Genomic DNA, 12,029 nt, shown 5'->3' with positions numbered 1-12,029 from the left:
CTGAGTAGTACTCTAATATGTATATATTCCATACTTTCTTCATCCATTCTTCAATTGAAGGGCATCTAGGTTGTTTCCAGGTTCTGGCTATTACAAACAATGCTGCTATAAACATAGTAGAGCATATACTTTTGTTGTGTGATAAGGCCTCTCTTGGGTATATTCCCAAGAGTGGTATTGCTGGGTCCATGGGTAGGTTGATCCCAAATTTTCTGAGAAACCTCCACACTGCTTTCCAGAGTGGTTGCGCAAGTTTGCATTCCCACCAGCAATGGATGAGTGTACCCCTTTCTTCACAACCTCTCCAGCAAAGGCTATCATTGGTGTTTTTGATTTTAGGCATTCTGACAGGTGTAAGATGGTATCTTAAAGTTGTCTAACTGGAAATAAACTGGGAGTAAACTGTTTTGAGAAAAATAGTGAATTAATAGAAGTATTTAAAACTGAATAAGTTTTTTTAGTTGAAATAACCATAAAACGTCCTCCACTCAATCCTTTTTCTAATTCTATGCTTGCATAGTTTCCATGTACAAGAATGGCTTTTTCTTAAAGATCAGAAGCAGAAGGGCAGTCCTTGACATCACTCTGCCTATTTTAAGGCATCTGTTTTCATACAGGTAAATGGGGTGATCAAGTGTTTAGGGGTCATTAAAAACAAACTTGGTGTTGGCATGTTCTCTTGGTCTCATACTCCCATGACCATTAGAGGAGTCTGCAGAATGAGAACCACTTTACCTCCTACAGGGAAGAGGTAATTGTCTCCTATCAACTAGATCCTCATTCAGTTAACTGTGAACAGCTGGTGGTACAGAACCATCATCTCGTTTATTAATAAAAAGGAAATAACAATGATTTGTAAGCTTCCACATACTCATTAAACTTTCAGCCACTGTACTTAAACTATGATCTGGTCACAGTCAGTACCTCACACTGTAACAGGTACCTTCCATCTGCTTTATTTTCTGTTTCTCTTTTAAAATTACTCCTTGGGTCACATTGTATATATCAGTATTTCATTACTTTTATTTATTTGTGGATACACCACTGTTTCTTCATTTGCCTTTTGAGAGACATTTAATTATTTCCAGTTTGAGGCTATTATGAAGAAACTCTTTGGAGCATCTGTGTACAGATGTTCACCCATGCTTATGCTTTCATTCCTCTTCATTTCATTGAAATTGCCTAAGGGCAGAATGCATGCTTAATTTCTTAGGGAGTTTGTTGTTGTTGTTGTTTGTTTGTTTGTTGTTGTTGTTTTGTTTTTCAAACTGAGAAAACTCTATCAGGTTTTCACTCATTCTTCTCTTTGCCGTGCATCCCAAACTGACAGTTAGAGCATTCATAATACTGCTCCATTTGTCTTCCATAATATTCAGATGCTCATAACTTTGATATTTTCCCCATTTAATAGATGAAGAAAATTATCAGATGTCATAATTTCAGCTTCATAATCCTCATTGAAAATCTAATTTATTATCTCTTGTCAGGTTCTCAGTGGAAATGGTGTGATACAGAAAACACTGAGATATCTACCTAGCACAATTCTCAGAATTCTAACCTTTGCTACTGATGTATTTGAATATTCTAGAGCAACTATCCCAGTATTGAAACACTAATGTGTTTTTTTCTTTTTTTTTTTTAAAGTGAAGATAGTTTTTTTTTCCCATTCAATATATCCTGATTATGTCTTCCCCTCCCGGCTGCTCTTTCCATTTCCTTCCCAACTCTTCCCCCATCTGAATTCACCCCATTTCTGTCTCATTAGAAAACAGGCATATAAGGGATAATAATAAAATAAGATAAAATAAGATAAAACAAAAACAAACACATCAGAACAGGGCAAAACAAACAGAAGGAAAAGAGCCCAATAAAAGGCACAAGCAACATATAGATACAGAAACTCATTAACCCAGGAATCCCATAAAAACACAAAACCTGAAGCCTACACACACACACACACACACACACACACACACACACAAGAGAAAGAAACATAAAGGAAAAATCCTGACATGACATTATGAAACAAGGAACCTGCAAAGAAGCATTGATTTGTTTTCTGTTGACCGTCTACTGCTAAACATGTAGCCGACCCTTAAGGGTGGTTTATGTCCCCAGTGAGACTCCCTTGGAGAACACTAAAATTTCATTTGCTAGTGGTGATTGGAGATTGCTTCAGGCTTAGGGACAGGGTCATGTGTCCACTTTTTCTTTCAGTTCTAGAATCCCATCTGGTACTGATTTCAGAAATGGGTATACTATTTACATCTCTTTTTCTTGGATATTTTGTGTGTGCATGCTTGCCTGCCTGCCTGCCTGTGTGCATGCACACACATGGATGTGACAACAGAGGACAGCTCACTAGATCTGGTTCTCTCCTTTCACCATGTGGGTTCCAATGATTGAATTCAGGTTTAACGCAAATGCCTTTAACTACTGTTCTGTCTTACTTGTCCCTGTTTACACTCTTAACCAGTTCTCCCACATCCTTGCTAACACTTGATATAATCAATCTTCTTATTTTAGCCACTTATTATGTTTTTACTAGTACGCTATGGGTTCAGTTTATATAGTTTATATTTCCTTTTGACTGTGTTGGATGGTATCTCTTCATCTATTTATCATCTTTGTATCCTATTATGTGTAGCAGCGCAAATGTACTTGGGGCAGGTAGGGGACAACATTAGGTGCTGCTTCTCAGGTGCTTACCACCATTTGTTTTGTTTTATTGGGATGCACCACCATGCCCAACTTTTTTTCACGTGCATGCTGGCGATCAGACTCAGGTCCATATGCTAGTAAGGCCAGCTATCTTAGCTATCTCCTCCCCCGCTTTCTTCTTTAATGAAGGACCAGTTCAAATCTTTTGGTCAACTTTTATCAGGGATATTTGTTTTCTTATGATTGAGTTATTGAGGCTCTTTATTCTAGATTTGAGTTTACTAGGAATCCTGAAAATCTTTTTTTCCAGTCTGTAGCTTACCTATTTCTTTTTTTAATTAATTTTTTATGTGTATAAGTGTTTGCCTACATTATTTGTATATGCATTGTGTGCACATGCCTGGTGCCTGCAGTCTAGAAGAGAATGTCAGATCCCCTGGCAAGGCAACTACAGGTAGTTATCAGTTGCCATATGAGTGGGAACTGTACCTGGGCGCTCTGGAAGAGCAGCAGTGCTCTTTATCACTGAGCCGTCTCTCCAGCATCTGTTGATTTTCTTATCACTGCCTTATGAAGAGCAAACGTTTTTAGGTTAATGAAATCCTATTTTATTTATAGTTTGCTCTTTTATACTTAGGAAACTTTTGCTAAAGGTAAAGTGGCTAGACTTTTTTTCTGTTTTCTTCTTTTTTCTTTATTTGCCTATTTTTTGTTTCAAGACAAGGTTTCTCTGTAGCTTTGGAGCCTGTCCTGGAACTAGCTCTTGAAAACCAGGCTGGCCTCGAACTCATAGAGATCCACCTACCTCTGCCTCCTGAGTGTTGAGGTTAAAGATGTGTGCCACTACCACCTGGCTTATTTTCCTATTTTTTTTTTTTTATCTCTTTTGCTAGCACTAGGGATTGAATTCAGGGCTTTGTGCATGCCAGGCAAACACTCCAAAATGAAATCATTGCCTCTCCAGTTCTAGTTTTATAATTAAGCTCTTACATTTAGGTCTATGATCCATTTGGAGTTCTGATATGAACCAATAATCCAGGTTCATTTTCTTGCTTCTTTGAGCCATTGTTCAAAGACTCGCCTTTTCCCATCATTTTATGGCTTTTGTTGAAAGCCAAGTAGTGTAGTCACGTCTGCTCTTTCATTCCCATACCTTCTTGGTTCCTATAGCTTTGCAGTGGATATTAAAACGGGATAGTATGATTTCTCTAACCTTGTTCTTTTCAAAATATGGTTATATATCTTTTCATTTTTTATATTCTATAATAAACATATCTTAGTACTGGAAGTATGTAAAACTACTATTGAATTTTATAGATTGACCTTAATTTTGCAATTTTGCCAAAACTGCTTATTAGGACAGGTAAAGTTTTTGCAGATTTTATCGGATTTTCTACATAGATTATTATGTCATTTACTTTGTTCCTTTATCTCTAATCTTGGTGACATTTGCAATAGTCACTTTATAAATCTTAATTTTGAGTAGTATAAACTTTAGGCATGATTTACAGTAAATTGTAAATTTAGTTCCTTCATTCAAAGTTCTTGCCAAAGTGGTTTCACAGTTTAGGCATTTTTTGGCAAGAATGTAAATATTTCTTGAAATATTTAGTGGTACTGAAGGAACTTTCCTGAATTTGTGGCCCTGTGCTATCTATATATAGCTCACTACATGTTGTCATTTTAAGTTTTTTTTTCTATGCTCACACCATTCTTAGTTGTCAGTAATAAAAAGACTTTATGTAATTTATTACTAAGTTGCAAAATTGCATATGGTGCTCTTAACATCTGTGATCCTAGAAATGGAAGAGCTGGTAGTATGGCAGTTGTTATTCCCTCCCCATGTCATCTTGGGTAGCAGCACTCCTAGCAAATACCTTATTCTTTTCATTTACTTGGATGCAGGTTGAACTTCAATTAGAATTCTTTAATTTTTGCTATATTTTTCAACATCTTATAAAAGTTTTCTAAAAGGTAGAAGTGATGCTGCACTTCTAAAATCAGATAAGTCATAAGTATGATTTATTAATAAATCATAAAGTCGTACTGCCACATGTCCTGGGGATCAGTTAAAGCAGAATGATTGCACTGCAGTGCTGAAAAGATTTTAACTGTTAAGTCATCATGTGAACCAAGATCCTTGCTTGTCTCTGCAAGCATGGAAAGGACACCTCCACCATCTTAACTTTGCGAGGGAAATATTCTTCTTTAATATGTCCACAGCCACTCATTTCCAGTCTTGGCTTTTAAAAATGAGAATGCTTCTTTTTAACTTTCACTTTCATGGTTATTAACTATGCCCAGAGTCTTCATTTTAATTTCCAACATGTGGTGCTTCACTTCTCTTAGTTGCCTCATTACCTTTTCTCCATTGGCTTTGAAAATAATTTTATAGAAATGAAATCAGATCATTTCCAATACAATGAAGTGCTTTTACCGCACTATTAATGAATCTTTTCTTCATTACCAACACAAAACTAGATATTGCAATTCTTTTTAATCAAACAAATTAAAAAATTGTGCTCTTTGTATTCTCTAATCTTATGAAAAAAGATTAGAGCACAATAAAATTTAACTTACCTGGTTTCTTTTTACCAAGCTTTCTTCATTAGAAAGAGAAGCTGTCTGTGGCTTGACCCCTCCCAATGGAAGGAATGTTAAGAGGGAGGTGAAAGGCTCCCCTGGGATTCTGATTGTTAATTATTAGCCTATAAAAGTAACCAGCTTGGTGCTCTAAGCTTATATTTCTTGCTACTTCTTGTATTGAAGACATCTTGAGGAAGGTAGATTGAGAAACCGAAATTTATAATTCATAGGCCAGCCAACTTTGAATTTAGTTTTGTGAGTGTGTACATCTTTTCTATCTTTTAAACAGATTTAGTTGAGCTTACAGAATGTTTCCTCTTTAAGAAATATATGGAGATGTTATGTCCTGTTTATATTGACTGCGTGTTTTATTTGTTGCTTATTAGCTGTTCTTCATAATATTTTTGGTCAGTTTAAAAAAGTGAGAAATGTCATTGCAAATGGAATTTGTACTTCAAAGAGCTTTTATTTATGTATATATGGGAAAATATTAAGTATCAAAAATCAGTGATTTAGGTGAAATATATCTCAGTGGTAAAGAACATGCCTGACATGCACGAGGCTCTGATCTCAGTCCCAGCATCTCCAAACTACACTTAGAGTCAAATAGTGTCCTCAGATTATATGAATAAGTAAGATCATATTTAAATTAATTTTGAGTGTATTCTATGTCATTTAGTTTTAAAGTATCTCTGCAGTAAAAGATAGATTGACAGGGAGAGGTTAAGAATTGAGATTATTTTGTCTCATTTTTAAATAACCAAATTGAATCAAAGCCATGCATTTGAATTCATAGCAAAGTCTTCACTGGAACAAACACATCTCTAAACCTCTTCTTCCAAAGCTCTTTCATTAGGGTAATTGTCTGGAACTTTATTTACGTTAATCTTGTCATTCTAAAATTTTGACAGTTATCCTCATTGTAAAGAAGTGAAGCTTACATGTCTATTAATGAATCTTGTTTTAAGAAAACCACCTACAGCCGGCCTTGTTGGTAAAGGCCTAAAAGGCCAGCCTAAGCCATTTAATGAGCCTTTGTCTCAAAATAAAAAATAAATAGGAGGCGATGGCAGGAGGATGCCACAGGTTTGAACTTTCCTGGTCTACATAGTAAATTTTGAGCCAACCAGGGCTACATAGTGAAATTCTGTCTTCAAAAACAAAACAACAGCAACAACAACCCCAAACAACAAAACCCCAAGAAAAACAAAACCACAAATAGATGGGGAGTAAAAAGAAGACTGAGAATATAAGTAGTAGAGTGCTTTCCTAGCCTTCAAGACATCCTAGATCCACTCCTCCACTACCTTACACACACACTCTCTCACACAAGCAAGTGAGCAAAGTACAGTGATGTTTGTGTGTATATGTATGCACATTATGTGTGATTGTGGAAGTGCCATGAATTATAACTCATATTTTAATTTTGTGCAGTAATTCTATAATATTGAATAATTTTAAGTTCATTTTCTATAAAATATCTTTCTCTCAGGATAAATTCCTGTCAATCTGATTTGTAACTTGTTTTTTTTTTTTTCTTTTTTTTTTTGATTTTTCGAGACAGGGTTTCTCCGTAGCTTTTGGTTCCTGTCCTGGAACTAGCTCTTGTAGACCAGGCTAGCCTCGAACTCACAGAGATCCGCCTGCCTCTGCCTCCCGAGTGCTGGGATTAAAGGCGTGCGCCACCACCGCCCAGCTCTTGTAACTTTTTTTTAAGAGAAACACTCCCTTTTCATTTACTTTTGTGTTTCATAAGTATAATAAGCTGTATCTTTAAAGCCTTAACATATTAATGATTGCAATTTTATTTAGAGTCCTTTTAGTCTAGCTGAAAATAAATTTTTATAGTCTGTTTTTTAATTTTTTGATTTACCACAATATCAGGGTATTCAAACTGTCTTACTAAGTTGTATGTATGTTTTCTTATTTTGTTAGATACTTCGTCCAAGGTTCATTGAGTATACTAAATAATGTCTGTGTGAAATGCCTAAGTTTTGGTTGGTTAATTTGTGATGCTGAAGTCAGAAGGATGCTGAGGTGAAGAAGTCTTTCTCCTTTGGGACTTACTGGAACATCTTCAATATATATTCCTTCATCTTTTACTCTCATAAATTATTTTCTAGTGAGCTTACCTCTTTTGGAGTACACCATAATCTTCTGTATGAATTGTAGCAGGCGAAGGAAATTCTATGAAAGGAAAGGAATGATTGATAAGAATCACAATATAAAGCAACCACATACCTATAGTCTTACATAACTAGTAGAGATTTTCGTAGCAGAGATGCTTTAAGTATACCAAATGCAACTGCAGAACAGATTTTATCATCAGATAAAGTGATAAAGTGTTCAAGTGTGGAACAAAGCTTCTTCGGTAACAAGGCATGTCTCTGTCTCCTAGTCCTTAGTAAGACACACCTTCAAGACTTCCATGGCCAGATAGTAGAAGGCCAGGACCAATGGTGATTGATAAAAGCTACTTGGTAATTAATTTAAAGGCTACAGAACTATGAATTTATTTCCCTTTTGTAGCTGTCTATACATCTATAAATAACACTTGTTATTGTAACAACAGTGGATGATAAAGACAGTTCACATTAGAGTGTTCCTGTAAAGTTCTTTTCCATCCCAGTAAATCCTTGTCAGTCTCAGATTTGTTACTTGTTCTCAAAAGAATTAATCCCTCTTTATTATCTGAGAAGTTTTTTTCTAGATCTTTATTCCAGTGCACCTAATCTTATGCTATAAACACAAATACCTTTTCTGTTTTTGTTTCTCCTTTCTTCTGCATTTTGTGGATCTTTTATGAAAAACATCCTTTGAATTTTCCATACTTTCAAATATTAGCATTTTGGCAAAACTAGAAGCCATACTGTGGCTTTCCTTTGTTTTACTCACAGCCATTATTCCAGTCATCCAGTTTCTCTTGTCATTTTCTGCCTTGGAGTCCTCTGTTGAGATCTTTTACACGTATATTCTTCTCTTCAGAATCAAGCATAATAAATGTTTTTCTTTCTGTTACCTATAGCACACATAAAAAAATTAGTGCATTCTTCCAGTAAACCTTCACACAGTTTTTGTTAGATGTAGATGGCAATCTTCTTTTAATTAAAAGCTCTGGAGTCTACAGCAAAGGCTATCTGATTGGCCAGTTTTGTTCTCTCACATTTGCTCCTTAACACACACACAAAAATGACATGTAAAACATAGTGATAGAAGAAACGGAGCGTGGTAGCTAGGAACATTCTGTGCTGTCTTTGCTACTTTTGAAATGCCTCAAAGAATAATCAGCATGTACGGGGACATTTTCTTTTTTTCTTTTCTTGATATGATTTTTAGAGTTATTTAAGTTCTGTATTTTTAATGTCTCATAAAAAAATCTGGCAAATAATGTTTATCTGCTCCCTTGATAAATTTTCAAACCACTTTGAAAGTGTCATTACCAGATCCTCATATGCTAGGGTACATGCTACTGAGCAGCTTTGCAATGTGCTGTCAATCTGCCTTCTGCCCTTGCTCTGTGTGTGTGTGTGTGTGTGTGTGTGTGTGTGTGTGTGTGTGTGTGTGTGTGTGCCTTTTGTGGCTGTGACAACAGGGATAATTTCCTCATGAGTCTGCCATGAGTTGGTAGTCAAATAAATGAATCTACAATTCTTATGTTGATTATGGCAACAATATTGACAAAATCTACACGATATTTTCAGGGTGGTCTTGAATTCATTAATGTTTTAACACAAGTTTCTTGGTGGTGATAGTTTGGCTTTGATCTAAATATGAACAGCTTGCTATAACGTGTGCATGTAAAAGGTGCTTCTGAAGGTGATAATACTGCATTTCCCGTCCTCAGGTTTCCTTCAGGATCATTTCACTATCTTAGCATTTCTAAGTGGGGCTCCCATTAGCAGGAGTTTGGTGACTGTGTTAATCAAAGATCATAGAAATTGTTTCTTGATGTATGGGGGAGGAGGGCTGGGATTCTGTTCCTAAAAATGTTTATCTTCTCTTCCCTTTCAGGGGGAAAAAAAATTAGTTTGGAAACTCAGGCTCAAGAGTCTTAACCAAAGCTGGGCAATAGTGGTGCATACCTTTAATCCCAGCACTTGGGAGACAGAGACAGGTGGATCTCAGTGAGTTCGAGGCCAGCCTGGTCTACAAAGCAAGTTCCAGAACAGCCAGCACTGTCGCATAGAGAAACCCTTTATCAAAAAGAAAAACAACAACAAAAAGAGTCTCAACCAAGACAGGTTGTTATGAGAAATTAAGATGGCTTGGAACATATAGTAGTTGCAGATTTGAAATTTTGCAATGAAAACCAAGAAATTTTCATACTAATTAAACATTTGCTGTTCTCTGGGGAAATATAGAAATATAAAAAAATGGTCTCAATTTAAAAATGGCATATCACATTTTCAGAGTAGGCACAACAGAAGTGTTCTATATTCACTTGTGAAAATTGCTGGTAGCTATCATCAGGTTGGGTATAAAGTTCAATGACTGATATTTTGTAAATGTTTAATTCTGAGATTCTTTTACTCAATACCTTAAGAAATTGTGTGTGTGTGTGTACTGCATGACAATGCTTAGGGTTCATTCAGTTCTCATCTTCTGCCACGTGTGACTTGGACTTAGTGACAAGCGCCTTCCCTCACCTAACTGTCACACCAGCTACTCTGTACCCCTTGTTTCTTGATGGAAGCCTAGTTTTCTTTGTAGCATTCAGAATTCTGGGAATTACTTACCACAAAAGTTACAGATTTACATTTAAGCTGCCTTGGATTTTGTCAAAGAATATCTTCTGAGAGTGCTGAAGTGCTGCTGGGGTAGGAGAAACCACTCCTCCCAGCGTGATCTCAGCAGTTATAACATTAATTTCAGGGTTGTTCACACTTACATGTTCTGAGTTATAGAAAAGTTAGACACTGTTTGTAATTTAACTTCTTAATTTCACATTTATTTAACGATATTTCCAAAGTAATTCTTTTTGTGTGTGCCATCTCCCCTAATATGCACATCAAATTTTTATTGGATACTATCCATAACTTTATTTATTTAAATAAGAAATATGCCAAACAAGCTCTGGCTTATTATGTGATTTTTTAATACCTATAACCAAAATGGGAAGTTCTTATATATATATTTCTTATATCTTTATCTTCTGTGTTTCACTGACAGAATCCCAAGGACTGCAGTAAAGCCAGGAAGCTGGTATGTAACATCAACAAAGGCTGTGGCTATGGTTGTCAACTCCATCATGTAGTTTACTGCTTCATGATTGCCTATGGCACCCAGCGAACACTCATTTTGGAATCTCAGAATTGGCGCTATGCTACTGGTGGATGGGAGACTGTGTTTAGACCTGTAAGTGAGACATGCACAGACAGGTCTGGCCTCTCCACTGGACACTGGTCAGGTAAGGAGCTTGTGTACTGTCACAGATCTCTGGTGAGGTCAGATTAGCGGGTTTCTAGGGACAGTTTTATAGGCTATAATCACCTTTTCTCTTGATTCATAAATGCTGTACATTATGCATATAAAATGTAGAACAATATTTTATTTTTAAAGTATTGTATACCTGTGAGTAGCGGCATATACCCTAATTCCAGTGCTTGGGAATCTGAGATTAGAAAATTGAGAGTTCAAGGCCAGTCTGGGCTACATGACAAAAATCTGTATCTAAAATAAACAAATACAGATTATTTAATAATTTATTTCACTTTGATGTTCATTTTATCTTGATTTAGTGAATTTGCTATTGGTTTTTTTTTCAAGGAGAACAATTTAATATTTTAATAAGGATGATGTAACTCACTTTTAAGATGATGTTATTGGATTTATTTTACTCTTCATAACTATTGCATAAAGAACCCAAGAATCTATAACATTAGCATGCCTGGAAGACTTGTTAAAATGGTGGATTCTGATACAGGCTGTCAGGAGTAGGGCTGAAGAAATTTCATTTCTGAGAAAATGTCTGTATCTTGAGACCAAGTTTGAGAATCATTGACATAAACTGTGCTGGTTACTGTCTTCATTTTACAGTTGAGGACAATGAAATATTAAAATTGAATTTTAAGTATAATCAAGAAACATTTGGTAATGGATAGCTTGCACTATTTCAGGCTTTCCCAAGTGATTAAAAATAATAGAAAGATAACAGACTGTTTTTAAGAATGAATCTTCTTAGCAATAATTTTTTGCCCTGAAAGTTTCCAGCAGAATGAGTACAAGGATAAATAGAGGCGTGGCTGAAGAAGGACTACACAATTAGCAACAAAGTCACTGTAGCCTGAAAGCAGTTTCATCAGTGAAGGGTTTCTAAAAATCTTTTCAGGTCTATTTAGAACCTACCCAAATAGTTTTAATGCACCCAGCAACAAAGTTCATAAGCACTTATAGGAATACAAGTTACTCAGCTCTGGCGGGTGTGATTCAGAGTGTCTGGCTCAACAGGACATTATCAAGGCTTGCTCAAAAAACTAAATAGATAAGCTTCAATAAAGAAATTGAATTTAGGCCCAGATTTGTAGCTCAGTGCCTAGTAGACACAGTCCCTAGCACCTATCCCCAATATTTAAAAGAAAACCAAACAACTCTACATCAGAAACACCAAGAGTGGCACTGGTATGAGCTGGGCAGAGGGACCTAGGAGCATGTGTCCTTGGCTAGTCTGGGCAACATGGATGGATCTTGGCGGAAGGAGAGGAGGAAGGGAATTAATTTATAGTGTAAAACTTTCCATGAAGTTTCATGTCTAGATGTCTTCCCAGTAAGCTGGACATTTAGGG

The 12,029-nt window shown here is 36.0% G+C and overlaps 1 protein-coding gene across 1 annotated transcript in view; it reads left to right on the top strand.

Annotated features, from left to right (window-relative positions):
* Positions 1 to 12,029, top strand: part of Fut8 (fucosyltransferase 8) — an 81,486-nt gene that overhangs the window by 27,715 nt on the left and 41,742 nt on the right. The window contains exon 4 of the mRNA XM_050158626.1: positions 10,417 to 10,654. Coding sequence (XP_050014583.1) covers positions 10,417 to 10,654 — 238 coding nt within the window. The remainder of the gene's footprint in view (positions 1 to 10,416; positions 10,655 to 12,029) is intronic.

This window comes from Alexandromys fortis, unplaced genomic scaffold (genome assembly GCF_014885135.2).
Source record: "Alexandromys fortis isolate MF-2015 unplaced genomic scaffold, M_Fortis_MF-2015_v1.1 scaffold_99, whole genome shotgun sequence".
In the NCBI taxonomy this organism is placed as follows: domain Eukaryota; kingdom Metazoa; phylum Chordata; class Mammalia; order Rodentia; family Cricetidae; genus Alexandromys; species Alexandromys fortis.
This window is presented reverse-complemented; position numbering and strand designations above follow the sequence as displayed.